Here is a 13,464-nt window from a genome sequence, read left to right on the forward strand (position 1 = left end):
TGAAGATTTACTCTTGTTCGCAAAATGGCAAGACTGAACCTGGATCAGATTGTTATGTTCTTCTGGGGAGGCTATATAATAATGTCAATATGAATAATGATGCATTCTAGTGTCTATAATCTTTGTGGTTAAACCCACATTTCCCTCATCTTGCCTGTTTGACTTACTGACACACCTACTGTACATGACTTTACTGAAATAAGTACAAAGTCTGACATCTGCTGGTGAAACACAGGCAACAACAAAAACACAGCACCCAACTGTTTTTGAACAGCGTTTATTGCAAGACAAACAACATTTAATCAGGCCACACAAGTGTAGACACGATCAAGCAACGTAGTGTTGATGACTCTTAAAACCTTGAGGAGTCAACCGTCCAATAAAAAAACCATAATCTCGACATCCTGTGTGGTAAAAGGATGTTTCTAAAGACTGAAACCCGTTCATCCCATGCGTTAAGGCTCAGAGAGAGTAGCTCACACCGAGCCGCGCGCTTGCACATACGAGCAATTTGACCGATTTACACATCGCGTGCGAACTAGCCGCTTCTCGTGACAGCGGGACAGATGCTTCTCAGGCAAATGCTGCCTTCACTGCAGGAAGTGTACCAGAGCAGCAGAGCGCATGCTCCTGTGGCTGTCTGACAAGCAAGAGGATGAGCTATCTCCTGCTGTAAAACGGTAAGTTAAACTGTGACAATACTCTTTAAAGTAGCAGGTAGCGTGTTGAAGAGTTTTAGTGCAGACCCGGTGAGTTTTTGTGCACCCTCTGTGGGACAGGAGTGCGCGCCGTCGCACTGTTGTTGGCCGGGGTGTGCGTGCTGCCGCAGCGACAGACGTCAGTGTGAGATGGTGAAGGAGGGTGAGGAAGGCACGCAACTGTCGGTGCAGGAGTTGTTGATCCAACACAGGCTTCTTGATACAGTTTGAAATATATGGTGCTCTTTGCTGCATGGAAAAGTTGTTTTAAATGTATAACCTAACAAATAGTTTGTTCATATCTCCACTATTTCTATCTGTGCCCTAAGTCGCCTTGTAGACTAACGCCTCAGCTGCTGCTTGTTTTAAGACATTTCATGGCTAGAATCATACTACTATTAATGCATCAACAGTAGGCCTATTCATTATTTTGTGTCTGCTGCTGGGGAGTGAACTGACCTCTCTTATTCTAATTCTTAAGGTATGAATTATACCAAAACATTTATTGTAATTATTTTCGGCTTTTATGTTTTTTAAGATCTCCTACCTGTGCGTGTGTGTGTGTGTGTGTGTGTGTGTGTGTGTGTGTGTGTGTGTGTGTGTGTGTGTGTGTGTGTGTGTGTGTGTGTGTGCGTGCGTGTGTGTGTGTGTGTGTGTGTGTGTACGTGTGTTTGTTTGTGTGTATGTGTGTGCGTGTGCGTGTGTAAATGTTTGATGCTTTGCCTTTTGGTCACGTAAGAACGTGCGTGCGCGTGGAGCTCTAAGCTGCGTCTCTCTGACACTATTTATATAAGTTGTAAATTGAAGTTCAATGTTATATAATCGTTTAATCTAGCTGTATATAATAACAAATACATTCGGTGTATTTCCTGAAAATATCTCACATAGATCATTTCATTTTGTTATGATTCTAATATTAAAAAATGTACTCATTTTAGAAGTTCACAAATCAGCTTACCAATAACGGTCCTCTTTAAATGTATCAGCGTGGATGTTTTATCAGGAGGGCCCACTGTCACACAGAAACACACAGTTGATGACTTTGTACATATATTTCATATCAGACACAAAGAAGAAGAGACTAAGTAGACATCAATGCCAACTGAAATCTACCTGTCATTGGCGTCAAAGCAGTGGAACACAGATTACACATGGAAAGTAGCGCAATGTAAAATAAGTACATTTTTGTATCACTATATACATTGCCAGTAATTAAGACTTGATACCACATCATTTGACTGTAATCTTTTTATAATTTATACATATTGATAATAAAGCTAAACATTATGACAGCAGGCAGAAAGAAACACTTGTCCCTAATATCAAATTTGACCGATTTGCTTTTTTAAAAAACTTGTTGACAACATTTGGTTCATATTTGTTGAGCCTTTTGGTACCGTCCTTGTGGAAAAGAAGTGGCCTAAATGCAACAAGGTTGAAAAACTAAATACTTGCTATAGCCTCTTTGAGAATTTCACTCTAAATAAAAAACAAAACACACATATCCACTTTGACTATTATATTGCCTCACCATTTTTTTTTACCAGTTTACTATGGTTTCACTAATTCCTAGGTTTTAGTCAAAACTATCATGTTTTGTCCCATTATAGTATAGAATATTATTTATGTGCATTGTCAACTGTAATATACGAAAGCAAGGCCTGCCTACAGTATGTGAGCATTATATTATTGTAAGCCCAGTATGGATTCAATTCTGTGACAGTTGCATGCCAGAACAGCCCCCGTTGGGGGGGGGGGGCTTGTGTGTGCATTAAATAGCAGCAATGAATGCATGTGTGTGTGTGTGATCTAGATGTTAACATGCGTGATTTTCCCTCTCTGCATGCAGCTCGGCGGGTAGGGGTGATGGCGGCTGCTGAGGTCACTGTGTCTTCAGGGGATCTCATGACGGTGAAGGAGGAGGAAGCGGAGTCCAGTGGCAACAACCATAAGACTCAAGTCATCCTGCACCTGCAGCCCATCCTGCATGAGTAACATGGCCTATATTTCTAAAGGCCCTGTATATGTGTAGTGTTAGACACGATAGAGAGGCATGCATAAACATATAACACATACAGACACATTTGTATGATAATGTCATAATCAAATATTATTACATTATTTTTCATATACTATTTGGAGAGAAATATATGGAATTAAAAAAAAGCCCTTTCCATTTTAAGAAAGGATGATATGAATGATCTATGCACACATTCTGCTGTTTATTGAGATCTTTTCAACTCTCAGCTTGTATTAAATAATAATGTTCTGTTCAATTTGAGGATATTGTCGCCCTCTGCAGGATAAATGATGATATTGCTGACTCTGGCACGACAGTCTTGGCCATAGAGACACATCATGGTATGTTACACAGACATTTCTCTTTACTGCTGACACTAAACCACAACAGAACCTGTGAATGCCGTGCATGAAGGGATCCTTCTTTGTTCAAACATACTTAATTGTATGATTACATTATAACATTATTATGTTAATGTATAATACAGTTCCACAAAGTTTCTGCAAGTGGTTGTTTTTTTTACTTGTGATCTTCAGACGGTAAAGCAGAAGGAGAGGAGATCGAGTATGGCTACCCCATCACCTGCGGAGACAGCAAAGCGGTTCTGCTATTTAAAAAGTTTGTGTGCCCTGGAATCAACGTCCGATGTGTCAAAGTAAGTTGAACCTTCCTCGCTCAACGGACATGATCATCTTCTCATTTTCTCATTATGATGTGTTTTATTTTTTCGCCAAATTCTTCTAAAAGTATTCATGAACATGTTGTCTTTGATTTTCCAGTTTGACGACCAGCTCATCAGTCCCAAACAGTTTGTTCATCTGGCAGGGAAAGCCACTCTGAAGGACTGGAAAAGAGCCATCAGACTGGGAGGGGTAATGCTCAGGTAGACTTGTGAAAATGTGTCTATCATTTGTCTTTCCTCTTCCTCATAGCTGCTGACAGGTGCTAACTCTAAATCTGCAATCCTTTAATTACTATGTTGCATTGGAGTTAAAGGTTCAGACCACACCACAATCTAATGTAGTCAACATCTTATCTCATTCATATAATTTGCACTTGCACCGAGTCTGTCTGAGTTGGGGTTTGCCAGTACATTCCAGAGGTAGTCAGTAAGCAGCATTATTATGGTTGCATGATCAAATAACATGCAAGCAAGCTGCTGAGTGAAACTTCTCACCCCTTTATCGTGTTTGCACTTGCTCCTGGTGTTACTGTGAATCAATGCACAGGCTCAATATCTGCTCTTCTCATCCTTATTCCTCCAGAGGTCAGATCAATGGGCTTTGTGTCAAACAAACCTCTGTAAAGTTATCGAGATTGTTCAACAAATTCAATCCGCACTTTTCTCAGATACTCTGCCATGTTCTTTTAACCTGCTTCTCCCCCTCACAGGAAAATGATGGACTCCGGCCAGATAGATTTCTACCAGCATGACACAGTGTGCAGCAACACCTGCCGCAGCACTAAATTTGATGTGCTGATCAACAGCACGCGGCTTCCTCTGGGGACAGCAGTGCAGCCGAGCCTGACGTGTCTGGCTCTTGACCTTGTTGGAGGACAGGGGCCTCCTCTGACAGGTAGATTTCAGTTGGCATTGATAGTTTGATATGCTTTGGCTCTTTTTTGTTATTGCAGCATTGAGATGATGCAGACACAAACCATTCCCCTGCATCTGATTTATCTCCAGTAAGAAAACAAGCTGAGTAGCTTTGGACACATGGTCTTTAAGCTCAAGGACAATAAGGAATTAGGAAATGAACTGAACATTAAAAGCAGTATGGTACCATTCTGTATATCTAGCTCCTACCTGCTGATACCTTTCAATAAACACACCTGTTCCTCAACTGTGCATTAGTTGCACAGTTAGGAAAGTATAATAACAAGAACAAACTATTGGATTTCCTTGGTAGTCCTTGCACTGCCTACTCATGTCCTATAATATGAGACCTTTACGCCCTTTATTTACAATGTATTCTTTTTTGCAGTCATTTCAGCTGAGGCTGTGCACGAGGCAGCAGAGGTAAAGGAGCTTGCGGAAGAAAAATTTAGTGCAACAGCGAAGATGAGCCCATGTCCAGCCCGAGATGTAAATCAAACAACCGCCAATGGACATGCTGCAAAGAGAAAGAGGGCTGATACACCTGGTAATAAATATATGAAAATATATATCTGCTTGTATAAAATGAGGAAGCCTGAATAAGATAAGGGTGAGGGTGTGGAGAAAGAGTTTCAGAATCTGCTGAAATGAAACATATATATATTTATGTATACAGTATAGACTATTTTTGCTGAATCCATGAACATTTACTCACACAAAACACAAGGAAATCAGCTCTCTTATACTGCAGCCTTACTAAAATTTGATGCTGCTGAATATAGTTCACTGCTGGAAACTGTTCACCTGCAGTGTTCCACTCTGACTCTAATAGGAGGCGCCACATATTCTGTTTGAAGCTTTGTAATTCAGTGGTATTAAACCTCCACTTTAAAGTCATGGAAGTAACATTTACTTCTAATATTGTCAGCTGACCAAGGTCAATGTCCTGGAGGTAAATTTGGAAAGTTTTAAGACGCAGGTTCAGCTCGCTGACCTTCAGTCCTCCAGAGGCCACGCATTAGTCAGTCATGTCCTTTAAATAGGATGGCCCTTAATGTGCAACTGTGTGTCCTGGCTGATGTTAACTGTTTAGGGGAAGAAGTGCAGGGTTTAAACTCAAATATCAACTGTCATTGCATGTTTATTAAATGACAGAATCCCAGCAGAGACACAATGACAAATGTGAACATTAACATCAGCCTGTCGGCAGTCCCTTGTGTCTCGCCTCGTGCAGCCTCTGCTGCTTGACACCTGTGATACATTGGGCCAATGAAAGCTCTGAAACTGCAGTTGTAGGGTGTTCTGCCATTCCTGCAGACTGACCTTAAAAAGTTGCTGACTACTCACAGGCAGAGACACATCTCTTTATATTACTACCCACGGCATCTGACGTTTTTATATGCAGCTTTTCTAGGAGGGACCTAAGCTTTGATTTAAGGGCTTTTAAAGGTGACCTGATTAGGCATTGACCCTACTTCAGTGTGAATGGTAAATCGCAGTGCTTCACTTCACAAGTGGAATTGCTTGTCATAGTGTTTGAAACAAACTGACAACTCTCAAGAAAAGTACTTATTCTATAACTATGCTCCTCCATCTCCAGAAATGTGTTTCTTTCCATTAATGTACATTCCCGATGTGGATGTATATGTGAATGTATCTTCAGATAGCTGTAAATTGGATTTGGAAAATTTCCGTAGGTACATTACATTTATCTTGACAGACACTTAAGCCTACATGAAAGTGGACGCATTTCTTTCAAGATAAGATATCAAGCACCTCTGGCATTTTATCACTTTAACATACTCAACTTCTACTTGGCTCAGTTTTGTACCGACCCCAAGCCATTTTTCAGTCTCCCTCCAATCTTCTCCGTCCTCCCTTCCAACCCATTTCCCTGCACTTTTCTCTCTACCTCTATCACCCATTTAACATCCTCTCTCCAAGCGCTGCGCCTCTCCCATTTCCTCTATCTGTTTTTATCTTTTTTCATTGTTTCGCCAACCCTGACACTTCCTCCTATATTCTCCTTTTCAATGTATTACTCTCTTTTAAACCTTTAACTCTCTAAAATCTCCCTTCCAGACATTTCCCTGCCTCCACAGCTGGTATAATTTAACCCACAGTTCTTATTTAGCTAGCTTTCCCTTTTCTTCCCATTGTGTCCAATCTCTTTTACTCTCCAACAGCTCACACATACAAAAATCACCTCTATGATTCCGCTGTCTCTTATTTCTCTGTGTCACTTTGTCATTTTTATATGAAAAGACAAACACACATACAGAGTTCCCCACATATCATAATAATGTCCCACCTAATTGACCTTCTCTAGATGAAGTACTGGGCCTGTGGAGGGGTGTGGCAGACGCAGGGCTGATGGGAGAGGTCCTATCCAGTCTCCAGACTGATTTATTAGCCACTCTTAGAGGAGTGGAGGTTCGCAGTGAAAAGGCCAACCTGCAGGAGAACGGTGAGTTCCCAGAGTGGGACCTGTCTTACCGCTGGACTGTTAAAATAATTGCTTTTAATTTAGTCAAATATCAAGTCAAAAAAAAATCTGTAGAGGTGTAGAGGTGACAAACCTTTAAATCATTTAATCCTTTTCGCTGACTCTTCCTGTTTTTGTTTTGTCAGATGCCATCATTCTCAATTCCTTGTGTAAGATGTTCGGCCTTTTAGACTCAGTGAAACAAGCTCTGGACCTGAAGCATCCTGTCAAAACGAAGACAGTAACCCAGCCTTTATCTGCTGCACCACACGCTCAGCTCACCATCAACCCTCAGCTTTTCAACTATTTCCCTGCCTCCACTGGCCAGCGTCACCATGCTGAAGCTGTCAGGATGGACAGGGACGGCCATGATACCACCCTGGAGAGGGAGTGTGAGCTTGGCAAGCTGGGACAGGAAGGCGTGGAGGGAGAACACCCCTCAGGGGTCCATAAAAAACCTGCACAAAGGACGGTTAAATATCAAGACCCTCACCTTAGAAGTGAGGACTTGGAGGAGAAAGAGGGCTTGTGTGACATTCAAAAAGTGGTTATAGGAAGAAAGTCATCTAAGAAACATAAAAGCAAGTGAGGGAGCGATAGAAACGACCCCAAAGAGATGCTGCGCTAAATGAGGGCTTTTGCCTGAGAGCTGCAGACTAAACAATGTTCAAGTCAAATGACTTTTTTCTTGTATTTTCATATAAATATATGCATACTGCAGTAACTGCAAGTGTTACATGCTCAGATTTGCTAACTGAAGATGTGATGACATTATGTGATGAAGAAGAAAGTTTTGGACGCATTTTTCTACATTTAAACATCTCGAAAGAGACTGAATTGGCCTGAATTCAGAATTGATTATTTGTCATTATCTAATCCAAAAGTCTTCACAGATCCCAGTGTCTTAAATGTGAATATGTGTTGGTTTTCTTGGTCTTACCTTTGGGTTTTGGACTGTTGGTCAACAGAATGCAATACTTAGCAAGCCTTGATCACTAGAAATTTGCAATGGGCATTTTTCTATTACTATTTTCTGATATTTTATAAACTGAGGGTTATTAAACAGCAATACATCAACAACAGTTTAAATGATAGTGTAAATATTGTTCAGTTCAATCCCTAAAACACAGACACCTTTCTTGTCTATTGAATATAGTACCTGTACTCTTTGTAAGTATTTCTAAATTTACTAAAGATAAAAAAGAAGTTTCAAGATGCTTCTCGTATATCTGTAAATATTACGTTTTGTTCTATTCATGAGCATTGATGGTAACATTTTCCCTCAGCTAAAAGTAGTTTGCAATTTTTTCAGATAATTCTGACAATATTTTCCTCTTACTTTTATAATTTATTTCCAATACTCTTTGTAATTGAACATTTTGTGAGTGACACGTCTGTTGACTTTTATATAATTTGGATTTTTGTAAAATATTTCTAACTCTTGTATTTAGGCCCTTTGTCATAATGCCTAAGACCTGCCTAAAATGAATGCACCAGACACTCACGCAGACAGTGAGAACTACATATTAAGTAAGTATTGTGACTGTTGACATATCGTGTCTTTACACAGTATTTTATTAACGTGCTGCAAATACCTATTTTTTATTAAATGATTTATCCCTTCTCTTTATCATAGAAGAACGACAAAAATAAGTTATGCGCATGAGAGTATGATGAAAAGGAATTGTCCAAATTGACCTTGTAAGACAATACAAACATGTAAAATAAAGTCCTTTATTATTGATATTCTATATTTCATTTTAGCATAGACTCAAGGCCACAACATTAGACAAACAGATCATTTGGTTTATTCTTCTACTAAGCCACATTTTCGTTTTTATCTGAAAGGTTTTATTTGTATCTCCTCATCTTTCCTACAGTCAGGTTCAGCAAACCTCTGATGTCAATACCTTTTGCTTTAGTTTCCATTCATAAAAAGTTAAAGGATAATTCAGCTGTAAACAACATAGTGGAGGAACTGCTGCTCTTTGGTTTCACCTTAAAAGAACGTCAGACTTGCGTCCACACATCAATCAGTGATGCCAAACGATAACTTTCTATTTGACACATGATTGAAATTGACTTTTGTGGTATCACTGTTTGGTGTGTAGCTCACAGATAGTGGTGTAGCAGCTGCTCTGTGATTGGCTGTTTACTTTGAAAGCACCATGCTGCATGCAAAAGCTGCGTGTGATAGACAGTGATGGTTTGATAGCCAGCCTTTGACATCTTCCCTCAGAACTAATAATATGTTATTATAAATTCATGCACAACGCTGCCTGTGTAGATGCAGTTGTTTGTGAAGGGTCATGAGTGGCAGCTGATGAAATCCTTGATAGCGTTTCTTTCATGGTAGTGCTGCTGTCAGCACCTGTCCTGTTGTTGGATTTGAACAGAGTTTTGCAACATCCTGTCTGTTTGGTTTACTGCATATTAAACTATCATGCAGTTGAATGGATTCACGCCAAAGCACTCCCTAGTTTAAATAAATTACTACTCTGTGCCTTGAATAACGGCGTGCAAAATGGCTGCCATGCATCAAGCAGGTGTAATTACAGGTGGTAGCTTGACATACGCTGTGCTCCTTTGGTTAAATTAAGTAATTTGCTTAGCAATGCATCGTTCATCTGTCATTGTGGGCTAACAACATTAGAGACTAAGATGTGTGCACTCATGTTGGGAGCTTTCGATGTGTCTGTTGCCCCCCTGTAATTAAATCCACAGGACAACAAAATGAATGATGAATAACATGCATAATGACTTCTTGATCCAATTTTGATTCCTGGATCCAAAGCAAAACGTGTCAGCCCGGCCATGTTTCAATACCCGCTTGGTTCACGCAGAGCAGTGGCTGCAGAGTCAGCACTTGTAAAACAATTTCAAAGGTGAATCTCAGAGCCTGTCTAATGATGTAATGATATACAAGAGGGCACCTTGCAGCTTATGACTTTAGTGTCCAAAAGGCATGATGAAATACACAACACTGATGCTTTTAAACATCTACAAATATAAGATTATGACATGCCAGATATTTTTAAATATCAAAGTCACACTGGCTTGCTATTTGATTTAGTTTTCCCAACAGCAGTGATGAAAAAAGTACTCAGATATTTTACTATTTTATTTATTTACTAATATTAAATCAATATTTGTTAGTCGGATGTTGACAATTAGTAGTAACATTATAACAGTAGATAAATATGTCAAATAGGTGTAGTGACATAATGTATGAAGTAAAATATTTCACTCTGAGATGTGGGGGAGTAGAAATATTAAAAAGCAGAACATCGAAATACTGACGTTAAATGTGAATACACCATATTTTTTAACATAATTTCAGTAGGACTTCAGAGGCACTCAATCACTGCACTGTACTGTACAGTACATAAACAAGTGATTTCTGTCAGGTATTCTGCAAACATTGCAGCAAACATGGCCTGCACTGGGTAGAGAAGAAAAAAGTGACCTCATCAAATGCAAATTCAATACACACAACACGTCAGACTCTAATTTATGGAAAAATATGCTTTGAAACCTGTCACATGGAGGTGTGAATCTTGTCTGAATATATGGCTTTCCTCAGCTTTAAAAAAAAATAACATAGAGTAGAAATAGATTTTGTATGCACAGGGGAATTAGACCTCAGATTGCTCATGAATTGTATTTATATCACTGTTAACCCAAAAGTCACAAATTACAGGGGTTGTGTGTTAATCACATGGGCGGTAGCTTACTTAAATAATGAGCAATTTCTCAACCTGTTGTCAGACTCATAACGTTATCCCTGTGGGTGCATGGTGACATGGTTATATGAGCTGTTGGCAGTGTATATTAAGTAATGCCAAATAAAGATTCACCTTAAATGGAGGATAAGGCATGGAAATAGTTGAGCAACTTGTCACCTTCTCCAAATATAGCTCACATGCACACTAAGAGCTAGCATTAACTAACATTTATTCCCTGGAGACTTTGCCTTACCACTAAACACTACATGAGCAACCCAAACTTTTATAAATGTTTAGTCCCAAAATGAATGAGTCTTATAGAAATCTCAACCACCACTTATTATAACCTATTTCTGACCTTCACCTTTAAATCCAGTTCAACACCTCAAACAAGTCTTTTAAGGAATAGGTACACATTTTTAAAAACAATTAATTCTCAACTTTCAAAACATTCATGTCCCCCCTGGGGCCTGGCTTTGAAAACCACGGTGTCGTTGCCGGCTCCGGCCTCTTGGAGGCGCCCGGCTCATACTTTGGATATGCAAAGAAGTGGCGGCTGGGAAGGAAAGTGGGTTTGAGAAAGAAATCTCTCTCTGAACTGTTTACCCTGACGTCAGTTTGCAGAACTAGCTCTGCCCTGTCTCTTTCAGTGTCTCTGAAACTCCTCTCAGAGAATTGGGGGAGTGGATGGGCTCGGCTCTACTACTGGCGTGCCCGGACCTCACGGAGTGAATGAAATGATTTCTTCTACACATTTAAAGTGGACTAAAACAGCTACACGATGAACACCTGCGCCTTTCTGTTGATTTTGACTGTTCAGATCTACGCCGATGGCATCGAGGGGCCAACAGGTAAGGAGCAAATTCATCTCGATCTGCTTTACCTGACTGGGAAGTTTTTACATGTGGATGAAACTCCACTGAGTGCAAAAGCGGAGCGAGTCTGGTTAAGGTGCCAACTTTGTGTCCCCTTTCCAACACACGTTGCTGCGTGAATCTGCGGCTCGCTGCTGCTTCCCATTACCCACTGATAAGGCACAATGTTATTCCTCTCAGCAGAAATTAAATACACATTCATAATAACTTTGTGAACTGAAGTGTTAAGTTTTCTTTAACATGTTTATTATTTAGGAGGAAAGCGTCTGTGTGTGCTGGGAAAGCTCCCATTTCCTAAAACAGCAGTCTCCTGCGACACGCTCTTTCTGCAGTTTGCTATTGCTCAATCATGTTTAAAGGCACCAAGTAGCCTTAAAAGGTGTTTTGTATTGTGACCCAAAGTTAGACATCAGTTATTTCACAGCGGCACTTTTCACCTCAAAATAATCAGCCACACTCCCATGACTTTTAGGTAATTTAGTCGATATTTGGGACCAAGAAATTCCCAAACCCCAACAGCCTGAATCTGTGATGACATCCAGAGGAGCTACTCCACACAGACGTTGGATTGGTTAGTTGTACAGTCACCCTCTGAAAGTTTAGATCTTGATGAGGATTATTTTATTGTAAAAGGCTTCTTATTGATTAAAACACATAATATAATATGCCAAATGATAGCCTTTCAGTGTTGGTAAACAGATTAATTCTATAAACTGCTGGATTTTCCCTTGATGTGATGAACTGTCTCTGGTTTTTATATTGTATTGCTTTAGGAGATATTCATGCTCACTGATCGGCTCTATATCCACCACGATAGTGGTAAAATATACATGTTTTATGTGCAAAAAGGCTTGATTGCAACAAGACGAAAATTTGTTTTTTTTTTCAGATTAAAAGCACAATGTAGTTATTATTAAAAATAAACTGGTGGTTTAAAATGTCAATTTCCTTATCCAAATTCATCTTTCCATTTTTTTATATCAGTAACACCATCAGAGCGATGAAAAGAGGTTCAGCAGAGAGGTAAAATCATTTTTTAAAAGAAATGACACAGACCATTTCACAATCATGTTTTCCAAATCTGCTTTTATTCCTTGACTTATATTGGTTGTTTACGCAATGTTAAAATTAGAGTGCCTTTGGATATTTTTGTCCAAATGCTAAAAGGATATGGGCCTGTTTGAGTCTCTGACACACCATGCACACATGCATAATTCTACCCTTGTAATACATAAAACCAGGTTAATAAGGAATAAATATTGATAGTTTTTACATTGTAGGCTGCTTCAAACCTATAGCGATGCGGTTGAATGTGACACTGTTTTAAAGCTTGATGATGTTGCTATCATCTGACTTGGTATTTTCATATGAATTTGGCTGATATTTGTATTCCTCACCGGCAGTGGAACAACAAATGGCCACTTCAACATTTGTATGTCTAACTCATTGTGAAAGAAGCAACAACAACAAGAATAAATTCATGCAAGCAGAGTGTGTATTGTCAAGAGCTGAATGGAGCAGATCATTAAGAGGAGTGGGCTGAGACATATGAAGGATTCAATCTCACACAGGTAATTAAAAGAGCTGAATGGAACGGGGACGCCTCACTACGGTTGTCAACAGAAATTTACATGGTGCAGGTTTTTTAGTTTGTTAACTGGAGTTTTGCAAGCCTCGCCATCTGCGCTTTCACCCTCCCATTAGCAGGTAGTGGTTAACACTACTGTTTTTTTGGCTTTTGATTTCCTGCCCTGACTCCCTTCTGCCTACATCCTACAGGAGGAAATTATGAGCATAAAGGCAGCCTTATATTCCTGCCATTTTCAAAGTGTCTCCTTCTCATAAACACTCTTCCTTTGTTGCTGTGAATGTGTGAAGACCACACCTTGACCTTGAATGCTTAATAACAGTTAAGACTCTGCACTTGGGGATTTCTAGCCTTTTTCCCTCCATGTAATCCATATTTTCTTTCTTTCTTGAATATCCTGCCATCTATCCAGGCAACAATTAGAGTGAAACAATTAGAGGCTATGAAATATAGGGGCTCTCTACTGCACTGGACTG

The 13,464-nt window shown here is 39.7% G+C and overlaps 2 protein-coding genes across 5 annotated transcripts in view; both read left to right on the forward strand.

Annotated features, from left to right (window-relative positions):
• Nucleotides 1-252: 252 nt before the first annotated feature.
• LOC134862419 (glucocorticoid modulatory element-binding protein 1-like) lies at nt 253-8,544 on the forward strand. Of its 2 annotated transcripts, none has more exons than XM_063880357.1 (9): nt 253-680; nt 2,548-2,689; nt 3,001-3,059; nt 3,255-3,373; nt 3,498-3,601; nt 4,111-4,295; nt 4,704-4,862; nt 6,645-6,782; nt 6,947-8,544. In XM_063880357.1, exons 2-9 carry the CDS (start codon nt 2,565-2,567, stop codon nt 7,387-7,389), a joined length of 1,332 nt encoding a protein of 443 aa, XP_063736427.1. In that variant the 5' UTR covers nt 253-680; nt 2,548-2,564; the 3' UTR covers nt 7,390-8,544. The 2 variants fall into 2 exon arrangements, with proteins under 2 accessions (XP_063736427.1, XP_063736425.1); XM_063880355.1 differs by lacking the exon at nt 253-680 and adding an exon at nt 741-861.
• A 2,593-nt stretch (nt 8,545-11,137) lies between these two features.
• ptprub (protein tyrosine phosphatase receptor type Ub) overlaps nt 11,138-13,464 on the forward strand; it is a 141,759-nt gene continuing 139,432 nt past the window's right edge. For all 3 annotated transcript variants that reach the window (XM_063878794.1, XM_063878796.1, XM_063878795.1), the window contains exon 1: nt 11,138-11,376. In XM_063878794.1, coding sequence (XP_063734864.1) covers nt 11,307-11,376 — 70 coding nt within the window. In that variant the 5' untranslated portion in view covers nt 11,138-11,306. The remainder of the gene's footprint in view (nt 11,377-13,464) is intronic.

Source organism: Eleginops maclovinus, chromosome 3, assembly GCF_036324505.1.
Source record: "Eleginops maclovinus isolate JMC-PN-2008 ecotype Puerto Natales chromosome 3, JC_Emac_rtc_rv5, whole genome shotgun sequence".
NCBI classification, from domain to species: domain Eukaryota; kingdom Metazoa; phylum Chordata; class Actinopteri; order Perciformes; family Eleginopidae; genus Eleginops; species Eleginops maclovinus.